A 24672-nucleotide genomic window follows, 5' to 3' on the forward strand; every position below is an offset into this window, starting at 1 on the left:
ATACTAGCAGCCCTTACACATTTCTTTGCACATAATATTTGATCAATGTTTGTTAAACTGAATTGAACTAAAGCAGTGACATGTTGAGTTTGGGATTTTTAGAAAAAGGAGGGATTGAGATCAAGTATGTAGATGTAACAGACTTAATGGGCTCTTCTGTCTCCTTTTTCTCTCCGGGTCTGAGAACGGAAACATTTTTTTTTTTTTTTTCCTGAGCATGACTGTGCAGACCTGAAATTAAGACTTTCAACTAACCACTCCACCTACCATAAGTAGAAGTCTTAATTACCCACGACTGGAACTTCCAGCAGAAAGAGTTTTATAGTCTAATACCTGTTTTTTTAAAAGTTGGGCTATCTTTTCCACTCCTTCACTCTCTCTTTTTCCAGTCTGGGAGAGAAAACTTCTGGTGGTAGGGGGTCCCTGCTCTCCCAGTTGCTAAGTGTTGTCATCCTGGAAATTATTATATATCATTATTTATTTGTATTTCATCTGCTACGTACGTAGAAATATGCCCGTTTTTACAGATTATGCATATTTTATAACCATATAGTGAAATACTCATATTCTATCTGCATGGAAAAAATTTCTATCTACAGCCTATATAATACATGTCTACATTATCTGTACCCAAATAAAATCTAAGCACCTGGAGGAAAGAACTTACTGTGCTTTTGTCTTTGGTAAGTGCTTAATAAATGATTGTTGGATGTGAAGGGGGCGGAGGGGTATCTTCTCTCGGTAGGCGGGATACTTCCCGCAGCCTAATCTCCAAAGACTGAGCTCGGAGGGAACTGCTCCAGGTAAAGTGGGATAAGAACTAGGGAGTGGAGGAAGGACCGAGAGGACCCAGGGAGGAGAGGAGGAAGGGGAAGCCTGCGGAGAGAGGGAGAGTAAGAGGCCCGAAGCAGGGAAAGGGAAGTGGGCGGGGCAGGCCGGGGGCCGGGGAAGGGGGCGGGCCCGGGGTGAGCCTGTCCCTCTGGATTCAGGCCGGAGAGGCAGTCTGTTCGGGGCTGGAACCGGAGTCGGAGCCGGCCGCTGGGCGTGTGCTGGCGCGCGTGCTGCACTATGGCCGGGGTGAGCGGCTCGGGGCCGGCCGAGACTGCCGGCGGGAGCAGCAACAACAGCGCGGTGCGAGGATTGCGGGTGGACGGGCTGCCTCCCCTGCCCAAAAGCCTGAGCGGACTGCTTAACTCCTCGTCTGGTGGGGGCGCGTCCGGGGGCTGGCGGCACCTGGAGCGGCTGTACGCTCAGAAATCCCGCATCCAGGACGAGCTGAGCCGCGGAGGGGCTGGGGGCTGCTGCGGCAGCGGGGGGCGGACGGCGGCGCCGCTTCCCAAGCCCCCCAACCTGGACGCCGCCCTGGCTCTGCTCCGCAAAGAGATGGTAAGAAGGGGGCTCCAGGAGATGGGGGGAAGCAGGCTGAGGCTTCCTCTCCCTTCTCTCATCCCTTGGCTCATTTCTTCCAGCCTCGGAAAAGTTTGCTGTGCTTACTTACACCCTTTAGATTGAAACAGACCGTGCTGAGCGGGAGAGAACTTTCCTCCGAGCGCCTATAGCTCCTCTGGAGCCTTCTTCCCGTTGCTTCTGTTGTCTTCACCTCTGCTAGCTCACTCTTTCTTTCTCTTTAACTCTGACCTCTCGACCCTCCGCTGCCCCAGGCACCCGCTCTAGAGTGGGAGAAAAACTCCCCTCCCCCTTTAATTGCCTTCTCCAATAGGCAGGATTGGTTCCAGTTAAAGTTCCAGCTTCTAAAGGCTGTGGCCAGGGGCTCAAGGGACTGTCGTTGGTGACTTTGGAAACCCATTTGGGAACTGGTTTTCCCGCTGGCCCACGACCATCAGCGAAGAGAGGTGTGTTGGGGGGGATGTTTCAGCGTTTGGGGAAGCTCCCTCATTTTGTCTCTTATCCCAGAGTGAAATATATATTCCCCCAATGGGGGAGAGACCTTTATTTCTGGGTGGGTGCTTATGGGCTGTGAAGCTGGCTGGTAGTATTTAACCTACTCTGGAGAAAGGCTTTTTGTCCTGCAGCTAGTGGAGACAACAGATTGGAGAATACCTCCCCCTCCTCCCCCTTTCCTCTGGGGGCCCCTCTGAGAATCCGATTACAGCTCTGATGCTCCGGCCCCATACATGGCTGTGTAAGCAGAAAATTAACCTTGCTGTCTGGTAGCAGCTTTAATCTCATTCAGCTCCTATAGATCTAATACTCTTTCTCTCCCTTAAAAAGTACCATCCTTCCAACTTCCCTCCATCTGGGTTACTTGTTGTCTATTAAAGTAACAAAAGAAGTTTGTGGATGTGGATATAAGTATTTAGATTTCCCAAATTCTTTTGGAAATACATGTCATTTATAGACTGATGTGTTCCATTTGTGCTGTGGATAGCATGCATTTGTTTTAGCAAGGGAAAGCAACAAGGAAACTTTTCTGCATTTTCTCATACATGGGTGGAATCCTGTCAGAGGGAAAGCAAGGGAAATTTTGGTGGTTTGGCTACAGAGTCCTTTAGGTGGCCTACCCAAACTTCTGGAGATATTTGTTTAACTCTATCTCACGCCTCTTGCTGTCTCCTGTTTTAAATTTTGTTTTCCAGAACAAGTGTATCCTACTTTAAGCAAACACAAGCAAATCAAATTTCCCTCTAAAAGTAAATTGAGGGAAATAAGAGAATTCTTTGCTTTTAAATAGACTTCCCTATGGAAACACTTTGAATGCTAAGCTCTCTGTATATTTTAGAAGGCAGTTAGGAAGCACAAGTGGATAGGATGCTGAACTTGGAGTCAAGAAGGATCTGAATTAAAATCCAGACCTCGGGCTCTTGGTAGGTGCTACTTTGGACAGATATCTTATGTCTGCCTCAATTTATTCATCTGTAAAATAGAAATAATAATCATGACATCTACTTCCCAGGGTTGTTATGAGCTTTAAAAAGATAGTATTTGCAAAACACCCTATATTATAATTAGCTATTGTTACTACTGTTGACTACTGTTCAGTTTCTGTACTATTTGATCACAGCATCACAAATTTTAGAGTTGCAAGGAACTTTAAAGATCATATAATTGAACTGTGATCTGGAAAACCTTAAGTCACTTGCCTAGAATTACATGTTATATTCCTAAGCCAGGATTTGTCCAAAGGTCCTCTGAAACAGAGGTAGTATTCTTGTAAAGCCCTCCTCTAAGCAGAAAAGCAATATGAAACATTTTGTAATTCTCTGGTTTTATCCCCAACCTTGGGGCCTATCAGAGGATTTTCCATACTTCAATGAAGTCTTATCTTTCTCACATATTTTACCAAACTACTTAATTCCATGCCAATCTTTATAAAGTTGGGTGCCAACAGCGAACAAGGGGATAAGTTGGACCATAACTTTGTTGTTTAATCATGTCCTACTTTTCATTGACCTCATTTTTTTTTTTTTTTGGTAGAAACACTGGAATGATTTGCCATTTCTTTCACCTTCATTTTACAGATGAGGAAATTGAGGCAAGTAGGGTTAAAGTGACTTGCCCAGAATTTGAGGCCAAATGTAAACTCAAGGTGAGTCTTTATGACTCCAGTCGAGAGAGTCTATTCACTTCACCACTTAGCTGCTCCAGCTATATCTAGACTATAACTAGATATCTGTCTATAACTACCAGGTTGATATTCTGAGTGGGGCAAGCAGCAGAAACATGGGTAAAGAAGATAAAAACAACTGGATGGTATGTTTAAGTTACAGGTTTGAACAGGAAACTGGGATATACAACAAACTTTTTTTTTTTAATTGGGAACTTGTAGTTTGTAAGGATGCTGATGGAGTCTTGCCATATTGATGTGAGATCCTGTTCCCTAGGATAGATATTTTTCAGGCCTCTGATGTAGTTGAGTTTCTCTCTTAGTGCAACATGAAGGATGGTAGCATTGTCTTTGTAATTATGCCTTCTACCTAAGCCTTCTCTAAACCTGATTATTTGCAGCACAGAAAAACAAACATCTATTTTTGGTTCTTCTGAAATCCAGATGTGATGAAGATAAAGTATGACTGTAAGTCTTGACAAGTATCTTTCAAGAAATGCCACTGGAGCCTTAAAAAGTATTCTGCTACATTCAACCAGCTTTTTAAAAGAATTTTTTAAAAAGGCTTATAATTCATTGACATGTATGGAGGGAGGTGTCTCTGTCCTTAAGGAATTTACAATAGAATAAAGGAGATAAGAAATGAATGTAAATAACTATAATATGAAGGTATATACTCAGGGAAGATTTATGATAAAATTTCATGACTAAAACTCATAGGATAAAACCCAACATTTGGTTGGGTTGGAATTTGCTAGGGAGGGAATGGCTATAATGATGGGTTGATAGGTCTACAAAAATATAAGGCATTTTATAATAAGTGCTGTGAAAGAGGTTCAACAATTTTAATAGAACTCTAGGAGATCAAGCTCACTTCTGGTTGGGGTATTAAGGAAAGACTTCATGTATGAGGTGACATTAGCTTTCAGAGATGAACATAATTCCAGTAGGTAGAAAATTGTGGCAGTAGAGGGCTTTCCAGGTGGAGGGGAGAATTTGAATACATTAAGGTGGGAGAAGCATAGGAACCTCTTGAATAACATATGTGGTTCAGTTTGGTTGTAGTAGAGAATATTGGTTGTAGAAAAATAGGGAAAAAAGTGAATTGAAGACAAATAGTGGAGGGCTTTGAAAGACTTAAAAATATGGGCTTTATTTGATGATAAGGGAGAACCATTGCTGCTTCATAAGTGGAAAAATAGCATGACCAAGTCTGTACAAAAGGAAGATTAGTCTGAAAACACTGGAAAATGTAGACAATAAGTCAATAAGTATTAAGCACCTTACTATGTGTCAGACACTGTGCTAAGTGATTAGAGAAGGGAAAATATGGAAATGAGAAAATCATTTGGGAGGCTGTTGTAGTACTGCACACTAGAGGTAATTAAGGTGGAGGCCTTAGAGATAGGAAGGTATTTGTTTTGGGGAAGTGTTGGAGATTAGTGTTATGACATAACTGACTGGAAGTGGGGAAGATCACGAGGGAAGAAGTCAAACATGTCCTTCCTAGATTGGATGATTAAGAGAATGCCAATCCCATAAATAGAAATAGGAAAGTCAGGAGGAGAAATCTTACCACATGGAAGAGACTCTGGGGTTCTCAGAGATAGTGCTAGTAGAGCAGAGCCAGTAATAGGTCCTAGAAAATTAAAAGATATGGATCTGGTGAGAAACTCTAAATTTGGAAAGATTCATTACTAAATGTACGGGGCCAGGAATAAATTCAATATGGGACATTGATTTCTAATTTACATATACTAAGTGCCTACAGTATACAGTTCATTGTATTAGTTGTTGGTGCTACAGAGATGAATACCTGACCTAGTCCCCATCATTAAGCAGCTTACAATCTAGTAATGGGAAAAGACATCTATACAAATACTATGATCTAATTTGTGTTGTAGTTAAATGGGGAAAAAAGCTTAATTAGAATGTTGTCTGAATTAAAAATTGTGAGGAATTTGAGGAAGATATGTCCAGTGTAAGACTCTTTTCTTCCAAAAATGATTAATTTTATCTACTTTACATCTTCATCATTCCATATATGCCTGCTTCATCCAAAGAGACATTTTTAAAAACTGATTTTTTTTTTCTGATTCATTAGATCTGTATTAGTTACCAGCTACCTTCTGGTGATGACCCTCCTTAAGCTCAGCTAGCCTGGCCCTCGGACAGCAAATAGGCCATCTTTGCCATAATTATACTTGGGCTGTTTTCATAGGACTTAGCAGGGATATGCTATTGGTATAGCCTTAAAAACCTTGGGTTACCTTCATGCCATCATGGAGTTTCACAAAAGGAATTTAGTGGATGTGTTGAAGTTAGTAGGCAAGTAGGACATTCAGGCAGAAATGTCCAATAAGCTGTTTTATTCTCATGAGCCTGATCAGGTAAGAAATTAGAAGTAAAAATGTGATGTGATATTCAGGAGTAGAGAGGATCAAAAGAGAAGAAAAATAAAGACAGAACTTTGAAGGAGTGCCTAAATTCAGAGAGTGGGAGAAAAACGATGAACCTCAACCAGCATCAAGAATACTTGGCTCCTAGGTGGTGATTAACACTATACAGAAGAAAGCAGTTTCAAAACAAAATTTAATAGGTTTGTTTTGTTGGTATGTTTATACACATTTCTGGTTTTTCTTAAAAATGGAATAATATTTTTCTTGTGCAACATGACAAATATGAAACAATGTTTGAAAAGATTGCACATATTAACAAGAAAGTGGTATTTACACACATATATTGTATCTAGGTTTTATTGTAACACATGTAAAATGTATGGGATTGCCTGTCATCGGGGTGAGGGAATGGAGGGAGGGGGGGGATAATTTGGAAAAATGAATACAAGGGATAATATTATAAAAAAAATTACTCATGCATATATACTGTGAAAAAAAATTCTAAATAAAATAAAAAGATTGCACATAATTAAACCACATCAGATTACTTGCTCTCTTGAGAGAGAGGAAGTAAGGATAGGAGGGAGAAAAATTTAGAACACATAGTTTTACAAAAATGAATGTTAAACTCTGTATATGAATTTGGAAAACTGAAAAACTATTGAAAAAAAATTAAAAGAAATTGGAATCATAGTAGCAACTAGAAAGAGGCATGACATTGGTCAGTTTTCTATAGAAATAATCCTAAAGTAGTAGGGTATATCACATTTTTCCAAGGAATGCTTCTAGAACTTACCAATTTAGCATCACTAGAATTCTTCTTTGAAAAATTTAGCTTAAAAATAAGAATATTCTTTTTTCAGAATTATATACAGACTACCCTTCCCAGATAGATTGTAAAATACTTATAACAAATTAATATCTGGATTTTATAGAGGCACAAAAGAACTTGGAATCATAGGCTACAGAAACCAGAAGAGGAAGAACCTTTGACCTCTGAATCCATTAAACAGCCCTGGATGTGCCTGGGAGCCTCGTTTTCCAGCCTACATCAAAAGAATTTTATAGAAATGTATCCTGGAGTTTTTTCCCCTAATGCTATTACTATAGGTTTTAGGGGGTAGATATAGTGATTTTGGCTTCCCACTCCTACATGAATTGGAAACATTAAATTTGTAGAGAACTTTGAGTTCCTGGAATGAAAGGGGCTGCCGAAAGATAAGCCTTTCTTTTGAAATTTAAGAAATAAAAGGTTTGTTTTCCATAACCAGCTCTGTTTTCTTATCCTTCCTGGATCACTCACTGTAAAGAAAAAATGTTTCCTTGAATTTATTAGCCCTTAAATGCATTGAAATTAATGAACCTCTCAGATGCTTCCTGGAAGTAAACATTAGCTTGAATAACCAACTACTCCTAGAGAAATATAGTTCTTTGTCCTGCATATTAAGCCAATATTGGGTCCCTAAAAGGTAAAATTCCATCCCCAAGTTTATAAAGGAACAAAATGGTTTCAATTTCCTGTAGGCCTTTTGTATTGAACTAAATAAGAGAATCTTAGGTGTCTTTTGGAACTGCTATTCGCTTAAAAGTCTGGGTATGGAAAAGCCTTATTTTAATTTTTACTACAAAACATGCTCTTCTAATTGTGTAATGTGATAGAAAGAATGCTATGATGATGAAATCAGATTATATTACTTTGTAATGTCTCTTTCAACTCTACATTTTTCATCTACTGTGCCTTCATGTGATATCTTTTCTTTTTCCAAATACAGGCAAAGATAGTTTTTAACATTCACTCCTGCAAAACCCTGTGTTTCAAATTTCTCTTCCTCTCCTCCTTCTCTCCCCTACAACAAGCAATCCAATATAGGTTAAACATGTGCATCTCTTCCAAACATATCTCTATTTGCCATGCTGTGCAAAAAAAAAAATATCAGATCAAAAGGGGAAAAAAACACAAGAAAGGAAAAAGCACCCAAGCAAACAACTATAAAAGGTGAAAATACTATGCCTCCATGCATATTCAGTCTCCATAATTTTCTCTTTATATGTAGACAGGACTTTTGACATGTATCTTTTTTACCTTAAGGAGAAGATTGCTTTGGGTAACATGATGGTCTGGCACAGAAGATTCAATATTATCTGTTGCTTTTGTGAAAAGTTGTCCATAGGTCCTTGAGGACATTTTCACAGCAATTCCTTATTGGTGATGAACTAGCTTAAATGCAGACATGCTAGAAAGGTTTCTTGGTGTTCAATCCTTCCCCATCTGTGCTGAGTTTTTCTGATACCATACTCCTGATGGCTTTCCTTAGCCCAGTGATGCGTTAAGTTTTTATAGCAGGGAAGGCTCCAGGAACCATTCTCCATTTCCACTTTACCAAAGTGGGAAAGAAGGAGGCAGAAGATGCAGGAGGGAAAAGGGAAGTAGTTCTGATAGGCACCAATAGCAGATACCTTTTTGATGTTTTGTAGCTCTGATCTTCAGCAATATAGAGTGTGGGGGACCTGAAGAGATAGAATTGTGCTTACCATTTGCTGTTAGCAAACAGCTGTTTGAAGTTTTGTTGCTTTGGTCTCCAATGATTCCCCTGGAACAATGCCCTATATATACATTTTAGTATGAAAAATTTAGGTTTTTGATAGTTCTGGGAGTAGGAAGAGCCAATCCCCTTCAAACCCTCCTTAGCAGGAAACCAGTCCTGATGCTGTTTAGCCCAGATATTTCCTCCATTCTTGCTCAGTGTCATTCCTGAGAGGTCTTGCTTCACTTCTCTCTCATTTCTTTGTTCACACCTTCCAGATGTTTGTAAATGATAATTAGGTCTGAGCGAAAGAAAGGTTGCTCATTTTTCCTGTGGTCAAAACAATTGATACAGAGATGTATGTTGGGATCATCAAGGGCCTCTGGAAGTTGAATGTGAGTTTTTATTCCATTGAGACAATTCTCCAGGAAAAATGACCTGATATGGGGCAGTTTGTTTTGATGATCCTTTTTTCCTTAATCCTTTGTTTTTGTTCGCTGAACTCCAGCACTTTTCAGAGGTGGCCACAATACTGGGCCACTCTTGACAGGGAACTGAAGTCTGAACTTAGTAAAATCAGATGGCTGGTTATACTTCTTTAATATGAATTGCCACAGGCAGGACAGCTTATACTTTTGTCTTGAAGTTCAACCCTCTAACCACTGAATCCATTATGTTTTCTGGAAAAACTCAGTGAGAGTTGGTGAAACTTTCTGCACTAAATCCATCTAGGAGAGGATATAAGATGGGAATGGAGAAACATGCAACTAAATGGGATGTGAGTAAAGGATAAAATGAAAAGAAAATGTATGGTGCTTATTTAGTGTCTACTATTTACCATTTACTATTTTTTTTTATATCTTAATCATTGAAGAACTTACATTCTAATTGGGGAGTCAAGAAGTACATATGTTCGGTTAATACCAGTAAATGCCACCAAATTATACTTGTATTAGTTTTGGAAAAATTCAGGTGTATGACATCCCTCTGAAATAGCTTCAGATTTAAAGAATTCTTCACCACATGAGGAGAGGTAATGGTAGTTTATCCCACTGGGTTCATATGTATATGCAGTGGTGAATGGTGGTAGTGTTAGGGATGGAAAACTTTGACGTTGGAGATGATGGTGGTTTGTATTGCCATTTCACTAACAAATCCAAGGTGCTTTCTTGATTCTTCTCTGGACCTCTTTCTTCTTAGACATAGAGCATGTGGTTGAGCAATAGTTTTGTTCATTTTCCTCTGGTTTTGTGCACATTTAGAAGAGGAAGAAGGTATTTTTATCTATACTCTCTAAATATCTTAATCAGCCATTTGGTGCTTAGAAATCTGCCTTATTGTTTTTAGAGTCTTTAAAACTGTTTTAGAGAAACAGCTATTAGTGATACAGATGAATAATTTCATTATTTTCCTCTTGTCTGCTTTTCTTTCTATAGAAGACTGTCACTGAGAATCACCATAGTGCAGTGGAAGACAAAAAATTTGGAATTAGAAGACCTGAGTTTGAATATTGCTTCTCCAGCTTACTGTTTGTAGGATTTTGGATAAGTCATTTAACTTCTGTCAGTCTCTCAGCTCTCTCATCCTATCCTTAGAGAAATTGAAAGAACTGAATTTGTCAGTACAGATCCAACAACATCACTAAAATAAGCTTTCTTGTCATCTTCAGGATCAAATACAAAAACCTTCTGTTTGGTATTTAAAGTCCTTCATAATCTGACCCTCACTTTCTAGTCTTCTTATAACGTGTACCTGCCATGTTCTCTTAAATTCAGTGATGCTTATTTCCTTGCTGTTCCTTGAACAATACTCTCCATTTCCCATTTTTAGACCTTTCCCCAGGCTGTCTTCCAAGCATAAACTGCTTTTTCTCTTCATATCTGTATCTCCTGCCCTCCCTGACAATTCAACTAAAATCCCATCTTTTACAGGAAGCCTAAATCCCTACATTCCAGTACCTTCTCTCTTTTGATTATTTCCTATATATTTTGTATGTACTATGTTTGCACATATTTATTTGTTGTCTTCAAGCAGAGTAGAGACTCCCTCTCCATTCTTTGTATTTGTGTTTACCACAGATTTTGGTACATATTAAGTGCCTGATAAATGCTTATATCACTGATCAGCTTTCTCACTTTGGGTAAATTGGGTAATCCCTCAGTTTCTTATCTATAGTATGGCATATCTTTTTTTTTTAATTTTAATTTTTATTATATTTTTTTATAATATTATCCCTTGTATTCATTTTTCCAAATTATCCCCCCCCTCCGCCTACTCCCCCCCCCCATGACAGGCAATCCCAGTATGGCATATCTTGCAGAGCTGTGGGTTTATAATCAGAAAGTCCTATCAAATTCTATCTTAGATGTATCATTTGACTCAGCCATTTCCTCCCCTGTAAAATGGGCATAACAATAACTATAGTACTTAAAGAGTGATTTGAGACTCAGTTGAGATAATATATAGGAAACACTGGAAGCTTTAAAATGCCACAAATGCCTTTATCTGTAAAATGGGGGTGAATGAACTTCTTTCTCTAGCGGTTTGTGAGAGTCAGATGAATCATGTGAAACATTTTGAATGCTATCAATGACTATAATCAGTCATTAAATATTTATTGTGTATTATGTGCCAAGTATTCTAATCATTGATTATATAAAGGGGAAACTGCCTACATAGCAAAAATGTCCAATTGTACAAGGTACTCACATTCAAATGGGGGAGACAACATGAAAACAACTATGTACAAATGAGATATACACACACAAAACATATATATATATATATATATATATATATATATATATATATACATATATACATATACTTACTCATTGCCAATTTTTTATAAATTGGAGAGAACCAATAGAGGGGAGGCACTGTTATTTAGACAATCTCTATTAATGATCTTTTAAAAAAAAAAGGCTAAATAGAACAATTTCATAAAGAAACCACCTCTCCTCCAAACCCCAGACCTAGTAAAGGACATTTACTGTAGGACCATATGCCCTGAAACTAGATTCCAAGGAGTCTGGACTCCCCTCCCCCTCTTTAAATATCTTGATGTGGCTTCCTTTGTCATTTTTTAAAGTTCAAAGGCAAAAGGAAACAGTGGTAAATATGATTCAAGTCTGGTCCCTTTGTGAAAGTTGTACTGTATTGGGAAACCACCTGTTTTCTAAACACTTGGTTATATGTATGGGAGAGAAGAAGAATCAGTGATCAGACAGGAAGGAAGCTGGAAGTTTAAACAAAGAGAGAGGAAGGAATTGCATTAACACTTTTTAGCAATAGAAATTAGTTGATTGTTTCTAATTGTTGTTAAAAAATCTAGGGTTTTTTCAAACCACAAACCCTTTAAAATTCTGTTTTTTCTTCTGGATGAAATTAACTTCTGTTTTTAAAAACAAAGCTACTTTCAATAAAAACTTGATTTCTTGTGTGCAGCTGTTACTTGGGAGGCTGAGCTCCCTACCCCAAGAAAAATGGGAATAAATCACTAAGATAACAAACACCCTTTGCTTATGGAATAGGTATTAGAGAATTGCTGTGTGTGATTTTTTTTCTCCTGAAAAGACATTTTTATTAATATTGTCCATATGTTTTTGAATATAATTGTAGGTTTCATTTTCATACTTGCTGTCTTATAGTGTGGTTATTTTAGTCAAGCAAAAAACATTTATTAAGCACTTACTTTATGTCAGGCACTATTACTAAAAGTTGAAGATACAAAGAAAGGCAGAAATTAGTTCCTGCCCTTAACCTACTGATATATAGTCTTATTTGTTTTATCTTACTTTTGTATTTTGTGCAATACTGCACTTAAAATGGATGTGTTTTAGAGTGGAGAATTGAGCCTTTCACCATTTCCTAAGTGCCTTGCATCAAACAGATCCAATAAGAATGTTTAAGGAAAGGAAAGAAGAAAGTGATCTCAGCACAGGTAACAAAAGCACAAAATCCCATAGTGGGAACTTATTGGGATAAAGCAGGACTTATTTGGTTAATGGCTCTTTAACAGTTACAGAATTTTGTACAAAGAACACAACTAAGAGGCAGGAGAAGGAACAGGCAGCTCTTTGTGTACACTTATCCCAAGATGCCCCTTAGGAAAGGGCTTGACCACAGGAAAACAGCATGATCTCCTCCAAGTTATCAGAGAAATACCCATCTCCTGCCTGATGACAACAATAAAAGGCTCCAAAACCAAGTTTGCTTTCAAAGCATATTTATATAGATACTGACATCAGGGAAGATTCAGACAGGTAGTAGTCATTCCTATTAAAGTTTAGGGACACTATCTTTGTTCAGAGAAAGAACTGATAAATAGAAGCTGCATAGAATGATTTTATATTTGTTTCTAATGGTAGCTATTGTATAATTTTATTATATTTAAGAGAATAGCAAGTTGTACATAATAGATTTGCAGTTTCATGTACAATCTTTTTTTCCTAGTCTACTACATTATTGAAATGCTTGTTTTATTTCTTAAATTCAGAATAAAAAAACCTTTAAAGTCTAGGGCTGAGGTTTTTAACATGTGATCCATGAACTTTGAATATATGGTAAAATGTATGTATACATACACCTATATATGTATATATACACACACATATATATATGTATTGATAATTGCATTTTAATGTAATTGGTTTCCTTTGAAACCTTATGTTTTATTTTATACATTTAGAAGAAATGCCATAAGAATACAATCTACAATAAAAATTAGAAGAGGGAAAAGATCTTTTTTAGATAGGGGTAATTAGAAAAAGCTCCATAAAAGTGTTAGTCTATAAACTGAGTCTTGAAGCTGCCCCTTTGCAAAGGGCTTGACCACAGAAAAACAGAATGATCTTCTGCCAGTTATCAGTGAAATACTCATCTCTTGCCTGATGACAACTAAATATAGCCAAACAATTTTGCTTTCAAAGCACATTTACACAAATACTGACATTAGGGAAGATTCAGACAGGTGGCTGTTAGATCAAAGTCTGATTATGATTTTAATAAATAAAAGTGGGAATCAAAAACTCCCTAGGTTGGGGGCAGGGGAGTTAGCGTCATTGAGTTGTTTTTCAGTTGTATCCAACTCTTTGTGACCCCATTTGGTGTTTTCTTGGCAGAGATACTGGAGTGGTTTGCCAATTCCTTCTCCAGTTCATTTTACAGATGAGGAACAAAAGCGAACAGGGTTAAGTGACTTGACTAGAGTCATATAGCTAATAAGTACCTGAGATTGGATTTGAACTTGGAAAGATGAATCTGCCTGACTCTAGACCCTGTGCTCTATCCACTGTGCTACCTTTCTAGTTTTAGGCAGCAAGGGAAAGGCATGAGCAAAAGTTTATAGTGGGGGAAATGAAGATTTGGATCAGGAAGTGGCAAGTGGTCCAGTCTGATTGCATTATAGAAGAAATATACTTTTATGTGTATCTATGTAAATGTATGTGTATAAATAAATAGAGAGAAAATGCATGAATGAGAATTAATGAGGGATATTACAGAAAAGTAGATTAAGGCCAACTCATGGAAAGTAATGAATGCTAAACTGAGCATTTTCAGCTTTTCCAACTTTAATTTGTAAAGTTGCTAAGGCAACCTTGGCAACTTTTGACTGGATAAGGTATGATCCAGCTAGGAAAGCTGGCATTGTTCATTTGACTCTTAGCCTCATGACTTTTTGTATTTAGGGATCTTCTGAGAAGTTAGAGGAGAATGTTGGTTCTTCAGCATGATGGGGAAGGAGAAAGCAGAGAATTTGGAAAGTGGGACATATGTAGGTTTGTATTTAAAGCCGTTAATTACTTATTCTAAACATTTGGCATCCAGAGAATTGTGTAATAGGTTGTATAGCTTGACTCATTCTTCCTTTGCCAAATATGTTTTCAGGACTGAATCACACCCTCTAAAGAGGCTGGTTTGTTAGTCATCAGGTGTGTTTCAGTTCAGAAAGATCTAAACTCAGCCCTATTCTGGTTCCTGCCCTTAGCAAAGGGTTTATAGCAGGTGAGCCCTTGTTGTAAACATGGAAAAGGTAGCTTAAGAAGAAAAGACTGGAACAGCTTTTGGGCTAGCAGCAAGTTATGGACTGGAAAGGACTTCTGGCAGTCATTTTTAGTTTAGTTTTTGAGCCATAGGTACAAGAGTCCACAAATTATCTCAAAAGTCTTGGTAGTAGCTTTTTTCCGTTCTTGCCACTTATGAATTTCCTCACTATTAGGCAGTAGTGAGAGTGTAATTCTGGGATCTCTTTTATCAGTTTGTATTTAAATGACTCAGCAATACATTTGAGATGCCCAGAATGAATCATTTCAATTTCTGGATGGAGTTTATGTTGCTGTATATCAGAATTGGTTATAAAATGTCATTAAGAATATAATTATATGCCCAATTATGGCCCAGGAAATATTAATCCTCATGCTTTGAATTTGTGGGATCCATTTCTCATGATTTGGTTATTTTCTCCCCAACCCCTATTTTGATAAGGATTTGTTCAGTCATTTTCCATCTTTTTGAATTAATTTTGAGATGGATCAAAGTTTATGATTCTGCATAATGGGATGAGTTCCACTTGAAAAATATTAAGTCATTTTAGAATTGGCCGAGACTTTAAAAATTACCTAGTCCAGTTTCTTCTTTTCTTAAATAGACAACCAGCTGTGAAATCTGAAGCATGAGCTGTGTGGAAGGTGCTAAGGTTCTTGAGATCCCCAAGGAAGTGAATGCTCTTGCTATCACTGCTGGCACCTAGTCCAGTGTGGTTTCCTACAAGACCAGAAATTGTGCCTACACATATTTGCTCACTCCACACTTATCTCTGTAGGCCAATCATTTAGAAAGAAACTGAAGGCCAGAGATGTGATCAGCCTAAATGAGATGATCTGCAGATAGTGTGAAAGATGATTTGATGGCCTACTCCTTGCAGAATACGGAATGCCAGAAACCAAAGACAGACATGTGACTATCTGAAGTATGACCTGTAGTGTCCTGTTATCTCTCAATTGTAATCCTTCTCTGGGAGAAGGTTTCTTTTTGGTAAATCCTTTTCTCTGTGAGAAGGTTTCTTGGGAGGCTTCTGGAGCCTCCAACCAGATCAAAGGTAGAATCTTGAATCCACTTCTTCCTGAATCCTGGCTCCTTTTATCCTCCCAGAGAATGGGCTTGTGGGTATTCCAAAAGTGTAAACTCCTTTCAGAAGATTAAAGGTAAAAACTCCTTTTAAAAATATGAACTAAAGGTATGGATTCTGAGCTAGAAAATTAAGTACTGTGCTAAATTAGACAACCAAGTTAGCACCTAGTAATCCTAACATCTTCCCCTTTTGACTTAGAACATAGGATGGTCATGACCTTGAAACAAATATACATAAATCCATCAATATGGGAGATATTACACATAACTACATAAATTACATAAACACATAGTATCATAACACATGCTAGAGGTGATGTAACAAATAACATGATCAAATAATCATAAATTGAGAATTTATACATGTCCATAAGTCCATTGTCCATTAGTTCATGTGCCAGAAATCCAATAATTCCTACAAGTTTTAAAATCCTACAATAGTCTTCATCAACAATTTTTCATCTCAAGGAATCCAATGATCTCTGCTGGTTTTCAAGTCCTGTAACAGTCTTCTTATCAGCCATGCTCTTTCATGCCAGATGTTTCTTAGATTTTTCTCCTTTTTTTGGAAACACTGCAATACATAATTTTACTCGCCCAAATAGACCATTTACAAATATTAGGTCAATAAATTTCTAACATCCATAACAATGTAGTTTTCTTACTAAAATGCAAGAATTAAAAAGATGGGTGTCTAAACAAGAAAAGACGAAAAACAAACTGGAATGAAAGCCTAGATATCACATCTAAAATCGGGGCTTTTTGTTTGGGCCTTCATACTCTTCTTTCTCTCTACCATATTCTACTGGAGTTCCAGGTCCCATTCTTCTAGGGCCCTGCCCACCCACAGGCCCAGCTTCTCCTTGTCCAAAGTGCTTAGTACACATGTTACTTCCCATCATGGAACCACTCAGGGCTGTTGGTGGAACTCTAGAACTGGCCTCATAACCTATGCCACCACCACCTAAAGGTGGAAATTTCTGGCTTCCTGAGCCATAGGAATCTCCCATGTTCATTGTTCCTGCACCCATTCTTATCTCTCTCGCGCGAGGATCCATATATTCCATCCAACTGTAACTTTCTTCTCTTTGGCGTCTCATTTGCTGTTCCATCTCACACTGCCGAATCATCATTTCTTCTCTTCTATGGTGTTCTTCCTCTTGTCTTAACTGTATTTCTTTGCATTTCTGAATCTCTTGAGTGTGAAGTTCCTCCATCATTCTTAGTTCTTCTTGACGCCTCATTAGATCCTGGCGTAAAAGATTTGCCTGATGTTCATTATATGCATCTTCCATTTCACTTTCCAGTTTGTCTTTTGCATCTTTCATGTTTTTCTCAACTTGTTCCCTCTGTTGCTTTTCCATCTCATCTAAAGACTTCCATCTCTGGGAATACTCAGATTCAAAGGTGCCATGCTGAGTAAAACGTGGAGGGTTCTCTCTCTCCTTTTGATACATTGGATTCTTCTGGACAAGCTTTTCAGGAAGACCATCTTTATCATCTAATTGCTCAAGAGGTTTCACAATGACTGGTTGAGGAGTTGTTGCCAACAAAAATACTCCTTCACTGCATCTTTCAAATGCTTTTCTTGCAGCTGGCTTAGAAGCAAATTCAATAATGCCTTTTCCTGTAGATCTTCCTCTGTCATCAACAGTTGCCACAGCCCTTTCAATAGGTCCAAATTGGCTGAATGCTTCTTCCAGTAATTCGTTAGAAACACAGGATGAGAGATTTCGTACAGAAAGGGCAACAGCATGTGTGGCGAAACAAACACGAAGTTGTCATCCTCTCATGGGTGTATCATCAAGTTCTGCTTTGGCAATTTCTGCCAATGCTCTTGATTCCAGTTTGATGAATCCAAATCCTTTACCCTTATTGATAAAGACTTCACCAGGTTCTCCATACTTAGAAAATAATCTTTTAAAGTCTTTATCTGTAATATCAGCTGGCAGATTTCCAACAAATAACCTACATCGTTGGGTATAAGTTTTCTCTATAGGTCTCCTCAATAGGGACAAATTTGCTTTAAAACCTTCCCAGTCCGAGATCTTCTCTTCACTGCAGCCCGCGGGTCCGCTGGGCAAGGGGCCCTGGTGATGGGGAGGAGGCTGCTGCTGCTGCTGCTGCTGGTGGTACGGCGGGTGGTGCTCCCTGCCTCCCCTGTGTGGTGGCTTCAGATGTCCTCCGGGAGGAGTGAGGCCCGGCCTGCCAGGTTTGGGCTTTCTGGACATCTTGCCTTTGGGCCTGCCAGGGCTCACACCAGGCTTAGGCCCAGAGAAGCCCAGGGGAGGAGTGGGCGGGCCCCTGCTAGAGCCGGAGGAAACGGAGGACAGAGTTGAAGAGGTCTGCTGAGGGCCCCGTCCCCCCTCCCCCCCAGGGCCCAACAGTCTGGATGAGGCCTGGGAGGTTGCTGCTGAGCCTAGGCCTTGAGGCCCCCCTCCCCCCCATCCCGGGGGCAGTGCAGATGGCACAGAGACTGGCTCAGTGGTACCCACTATGGGCCTGGGGCTGCTGCCTGGAGGGAGCCCTGGCTTTGGCGGGTCTGGGGACGATGCCTCTTGCTGCTGGGCTACTGGGGCATCTACCGCTGCCGCCGCCACCTGTTATGCTTGCTGCTGTGCCAGTACCTGTGCCGGAAGAGGCGGGATGGAAGGTTTAGGTCCGGTCTGGACGGGGCCTGACCTCAGCGGCCCTCAATTCTGGCTCTGGCTCAGGCCTATGCCCATGCCCGGCGGTAGTGAACGGAAGTCATGGCTTAGGCCACCGCCTGGCCCTCTGCCACTGAGCTAGTGGAAGCCGCTGCCGCTCCCGCAACTCCAGAACTAGTGCCCAGACATGTCCATGATCAGCGGGTGAGGCAAAAGCAAAGCAGTCACTGGGGGAACATGGAGGCCACCTCACTGATGGCGGGGGACACAAGCCCTGTTCGGGCGCCAAAATGTTAAGTCCTGGCTAGCTCCTCTGAAGGGCTCAGACTAAGTCCTTGCCCCACGTTGGGTGCCAAAATTGTAGTGTCCAGTTGTCTCTCAGTTGTAATCCTTCTCTGGGAGGAGGTTTCTTTTCTGTTAAATCCTTTTCTCTAAGTTTCTTGGGAGGTTTCTAGAGTCTCCAGCCAGAGCAAAGGTAGAATCTGGGATCCTCTTCTTCCTAAACCCTGGCTCCTTTTATCCTCCCAGAGAATGGGCTTGTGGGTATTCCAAAAGTGTAAATTCCTTTCAGAAGACTAAAGGTATAAACTCCTTTAAATGTGTGAATTCTGAGCTAGAGAATTGTTAAGTACTATGCTAAATTAGACAACCGAGTTAAGCACCTAGTAATCCTAACATGACCCATTCAAACACAAACATGTGGCATTCAGGGCTCATTTCTAATACTCCTGCTTACTTGTAAATATATATATATATATATATATATATATATATATATATATATATATATATATATATATATATATATTTAAATACAATTTGAATTCAGGTTTTGGCTATTCTTTTTAGTAACTTTTTTTTTTTTGGTGAGGCAATTAGAGTTGTGACTTGCTCAAGGTCACATAGCTAGTAATAGTTAAGTGTCTGAAGTCATATTTGAATGCGCATCGTAACTCCATGGCTGTGTTCTATCTATTATGCCATCTAGCTCCCTCTTTTTCATAACTATATGACCCTGAGCAAGATATGTTAAGTCCTTGAACTTTAGTTTTCTCATTTGTAAAATGAGGGGGTTGCTCTAAATTATCTGAAACCAGCTTTTACCACAAGGCATAAGACTTTGGAGGCTCATCAACTACTTCCAGCCTGTCAGATAACATTCAGAAACAACAACAACAAAAAGTGGGGGAGGGGAATAAATGACTACATAGAATCATAACATCTTAGAACTGAGATAGGGCTCATGTGGTCCAATTAAACTAATTTTACAAGGAAATTGAAGGTTAGAGTGAAGGAGTGATTTGCACAAAGTTTCAAGTCAAATGGGGGAGCTGGGATGATGACTCAGGACTCTTGATTCCTAGGGATGCTCTTTTTCTGATAGTCCTAAAGGATTTATCACTGCTGTCTCCAAAGGTTCATATTTCACTACTGCCATGTGGGCCAGAGTAGTAACAGTGGGAGAATTTGGCTCAGTCTCTAAAACGCTTCCTTTCAGCTTCTCAGAAGAAGGTGTTATGTAAATACAAGATGGTGCCTTCAGTGATGGAGGTGAATTCTAAATGTTTATTCAGCTGTGGAGGTTTGTTCCTTTGAAGAGTTTCCCTAAAAACTATCTCCTAATCCTACCATCTTTGATTCTATCCTCTTGCTGGAGCTTAGTTTCCCAATTTGTAAAATTGGAATTTATGAATGTCAATAATGAATGCACTATCTGTGACTTCAGGGTGGGGATTTCCTGGTGTGAGAACTCTATTCTGCAAATTTCCTAAAGCATATAGGAACTAAGTGACTTTCCTGGAGTCATATAGCTAGTATTGGGGGAGGATTCTTAGCCAGTACTCTATCTACTTTCTTATGCTGCCTCTATTTATTGGGAAAATGTTTCCTTTGCCTATATCACATTCTAGGCAGAAAGGTGGTACAGTGGATAGAGCACTGGGCCTCAAAGACCTGAATTTAAATCCAGCCTCATTCACTTACTTAGGACTTAGTGACTTCAGTTACTTCAGTTTCCTTAACTATCAAATGGGAAGAATAGCACCTACCCCATCCAGGGTTGTTGAGACGATCAAATGAGATAAATGTAAAGCACTTAGTAGTGTGTCTGGCTCATAGTAAGTGCTTAATAAATATATGTTCCCTTTTCAGTTTACCTTGTCCTTTATTTTTTTGTGGGGGAAGTTGAGGTATTTGGGGTTAAGTGACTTGCCCAGGTTCACACAGATAGTAAGTGTTAAGAGTCTTGGGGCCAGATTTGAACCCAGGGCTGGTGCTCTATCCATTTCGTATGCTTATCATGTTTCAGTTTCCTTCAACACTTGGCTCAAACTTCATTTTCTTCTGTTGTTTGTTCAATCGTGTCCAACTCTTCAATGACCCCATTTGAAGTTTTCTTGACAAAATTACTTGCCATTTTCTTCTCTAGCTCATTTTACAGATGAAGAAACTGAAGTAAACAATAGTCGGTGACTTTTCTAGGGTCACCCAGCTACTCAGGTCTTTCTAACTCCAGATATGGTGTTCCAAACACTTAACTTGCCCCATTTGTCTCCTTTTACTTTGTGTTTATATTGTCTGTACATGTCTCATCCTTCCTCCTCTCCCTTCCTTGGAAGGTAAGTTCTTTGGGGATGGGGATTGTTTGATTTTTGTTTCTTGTCTCTAGTATATGTGTCCTCATTGGCTGATTGATTGATAAATGTCATATTTCCACTAGTAGATTGAAATTCATAAAATATCATTGAATGAGAAGGTTATAGTTATGTGGGACCTTAGAGATTATCTAGCTTAGCCCCTTCATTTTACAGGTGAGGAAACTGGGGCCAGAAAAGTTAATGAATTTGTCCAAGTTGATATAGGTGTCAGGGCAAGTGTACTGAGCTCAGATCCTGACTCCAAGCTCATTTCTCTTTTTGATGTACCAGGAAGATTATTATCTTCATCTTTGTATCACTAGTGTCTAGAATGATGTCTTGCATCCTGCCTGCTAAATAAACGTTTATTGAAGGAATTCAAGTATTGGATGTTAAATGAGATCATACTCTAAAAATAATTCCAGGAATGCCTGACCTATATGTATTTTAAAAGCACCTTCACAGACATGTCATTTATGTCTCACAACAACCTTGTGAGTTGGCTGAGTCAGATGAGGACACTGAGATAGGCTAAGGGACAAAGTGGAAGGCAGTCAGGATGGAAAAGGTGTTTGAATCCTTGCATATGAGGCTTCAAGGAGCTGAATGGAGATGTTTAGCTTGGATGAGAGAGCTGCAAACAGAGGCTGGGATAGGCTTGGGAGGGGATACCATGATAGCTGTCTTCAAAGATTTGAAGGACTTTTGTGGGGAAGGGAATTGGACTTGTTCTAGTTGATGCCAGACAGCAGAACCAAAAGCCCCAGACAGAAATTGCAAAAATCAAAGTTCAACTTGATGTCAGGGAAAATTCCCTAAAAATTAGAGCTGTGCATAAGCATAATGGGCTACTTAGGGAGGTAGTGGATATCCCCTCCCTGTAGATCTTCAGGTCAAAGCCTGGAGGACCATTTGTAGGGTATGTTGTAGTTAGGATTTCTTTCTTTTTTTTTTTTTCAGATATTATTTGTGCTAATATTGCTTGAGGTCCCTTGAACTTGAAATTCTGTGATTCTATGATTTTTTTCAAGGTAACACAGCCAATTAGAATTAGAGCTTCAAGGTTATCGAAATTCTATCAGGATTCTTTATCTCCTTGCTTGTTCTACTTACATGAAGGTGCTTTTGGGAGTACTGTTCACTTACTCTGATCCAGGTTTCATCTTTACAGTGCTTTGAGATGGTCAAAATGGATAGAAATAGCACAATAATATTAACAAGCAGCATGCTTTATCATTTTCTTTCTGGCCTGGCTGGGTGATGGTGATGGTGATGGTGGTGGTGGTGTAGTGGTGATGGTTGTTATTGGTGGTAATGATAGCAGTGGTGATGATGATAGTGGTGGTGTTGGATGGGGACAAGTTGAAGAGCAATATGGCACATCATTTTATGCTTTATTCTATTATAACAAGGAAGTGATTTTGGGGAAAACTAAGGAACTTGCTTTCTACTTGGGTCCTGTTTAGAATTACCTATTTCCAATCCACAGTGGCATAGACCTCATTGAAAAAACTATGGATACTGATGGATGCATCACCAGCTGCCACCTGAAGGAATGAATTTCACTGAGACAAAGAAGGGATTTTGAGTGTCTGAATTTTTCATTTATTTGCTCCAAGTGGCATCATAGATAAGAACAGTAAACTTGGAGCCAGAAGCTTCAAATCCTTCCTCAGAGAAGTACTACTGCTTGACTTTGACAAGTCACTGAACTAGATCTGTCTCAGTTTTTATATCTGTCAAATAGGGATAATAATAATAGCACCTTCCTCCCAAGGTTGTTATGAAGATCAAATGAGATTTTATGTATATTTTTATATTTTATATATTTATATCTATAGGTATATAGAGATAAATATTTTGCAAAGTTTAAATACAATAAATAAAATAATACAAATAATAATTGCAATTCAATAATTCAAGATCCTTGGCACTTACTTAAGGGAAAACCTTTTCAAAGTGCTGTGGTCCTAGTCCCTAAAGCTTTTCCCTTAATCTTAAGGATTGTTGATTTTCTTGGTTTCTAATCCAGGAGGGGGAAAAGGAGGGAAGCTGCTCTGAGACCAATGCCTGGTGAGCCTTCTTTTGATCAGATCACAGTGATTGTACATGGCAGGCTTGTGTTCCAACATTCACAGTGAAACAGGCTGGAGGTGTCAGGGTGTGCCAACATTACTGCATCATCACAAAGAGTGCAGGGATAATTCCATGGCATGTGTACAGCCTCTAGGCAATCTGCCTTCCCTGATGTGCTGAGTAACTGTCTGAGGTGGGGTGATATCACAATTCATGTTTTCTTGAACTTCTGTCCCAGTCAATGCATTGAATCATCAGCTTCAGGGAAAGAATGTGTACATGCCAGCAGAATGTAGATGTGACTGTCGAACCAAAGTAAAACGGAAATGCTGACTCTTTGTTTTTTTCTCTCTCCCTCTATCTCCACCCTTTTCCATGAAAGGTTGGCCTTCGACAGCTGGACATGTCATTGCTCTGTCAACTGTACTCCCTCTATGAGTCAATTCAGGAATACAAGGGGGCTTGCCAAGCAGCTTCCAGCCCGGACTGCTCTTATGCCTTGGAAAATGGCTTCTTTGATGAAGAGGAGGAGTACTTCCAGGAGCATGGCACACTTCACAATGGAAGGGAACAGGGTGCCCAGATGGACTTTACACTACCCGTCACTCCTCTCTCCAACAGCGACTGGATCCTAGAGTCTATTTAGAAGACATGTAGGAAGGACACATCTGACTGTAGAGGGGATGTGTGTTGAAGGGAAATCCTCAAGAGTCCCTTTCTCTGTTACTTCTGTCCATTTTTTTTTGTTTGTTTGTTTCTGGCAGTCAATACCCTCTCCTTTTCCTGCAAGCACTCCTTTAGAAGAAAAAAAAGTGTGTACTGTTGAGCTTTTGAGGTGTCTATTGAGATGGGAGCTGTCAGATTAATTTGTACGCAAGGCTCTTCACCATTGACATGTTATGTGGGCAATCTGTCCTGATGGCTAGAATTTCTGCTTTGGCAAATCCCTTTGAGGAAAAAAAATAAAAGGCTTCTCCTTAAAATAGGTATTTAGTGAGAGGCTGACCTGTGTTGTATAGACTGAAATTATGTCCATATGGTTCTATATTTGGACTCTTCCCAGGGTGAGTTGTTTGCACCCTGTCTTGTGTGCTTATGGATTTTTTTTTTTTTGCCTCAAGTTTGCCATGTGTTAAAAATAACACTTTATTCTTCCTTTTTTCTGAATACATTCTGCAGCTGTTCAACTGCCTTTTATTTCTGTTTAAATGAGCTTTCAGGGCTCTTGGCTAAATGATATTTTTATGAACCACATAACTAACTGGCTTACAGTTAACTTTATGAGCCACCTACTGAGCAGTGACCATTTAAGATAATTTGGGTGCCAATCTGCTGGTTCCCAAGATATCACAGAAGGGGAGTCATTCTTTGCTAGTCAAATGCAGTTGAAAGGAGACTTAGGTTATGTTTAATAGGACAAATTGGGGCAAACTGCAATATTTCGTATTATGTAAATTTTCATTATAAGACTTTTGGAAACTTTTTTTTTTAAATCTCCAAGTGTATCTGGAAAGTATAGTTCTAATATGGTAGAAGCCAAACTGTTCCCTACACCCCAAAAGATGATTGCTGTTGGCCTTACCATATTTATTAAAGTGATACTTTATATAAACTATGACAAAGCTGAATGTTGTTTTTTTTTTAAATCTGTGGGTATATTTACTACTGAGTGGTCTATGAGTATGGAGAGAA

The 24672-nt window shown here is 39.2% G+C and overlaps 1 protein-coding gene and 1 pseudogene across 1 annotated transcript; one reads left to right on the top strand and one right to left on the bottom strand.

The window, feature by feature from the left end:
* The first annotated feature begins 997 nt into the window (after positions 1 to 997).
* FAM89A (family with sequence similarity 89 member A) lies at positions 998 to 24595 on the top strand. Its single transcript, XM_074262359.1, has 2 exons — positions 998 to 1386; positions 23363 to 24595. Exons 1-2 carry the CDS (start codon positions 1069 to 1071, stop codon positions 23624 to 23626), a joined length of 582 nt encoding a protein of 193 aa, XP_074118460.1. The 5' UTR covers positions 998 to 1068; the 3' UTR covers positions 23627 to 24595.
* On the bottom strand, positions 16219 to 19706 carry LOC141538685 (splicing factor, proline- and glutamine-rich pseudogene; annotated as a pseudogene).
* Positions 24596 to 24672: the final 77 nt, after the last annotated feature.

This window comes from Sminthopsis crassicaudata, chromosome 4 (assembly GCF_048593235.1).
Source record: "Sminthopsis crassicaudata isolate SCR6 chromosome 4, ASM4859323v1, whole genome shotgun sequence".
NCBI classification, from domain to species: Eukaryota; Metazoa; Chordata; class Mammalia; order Dasyuromorphia; family Dasyuridae; genus Sminthopsis; species Sminthopsis crassicaudata.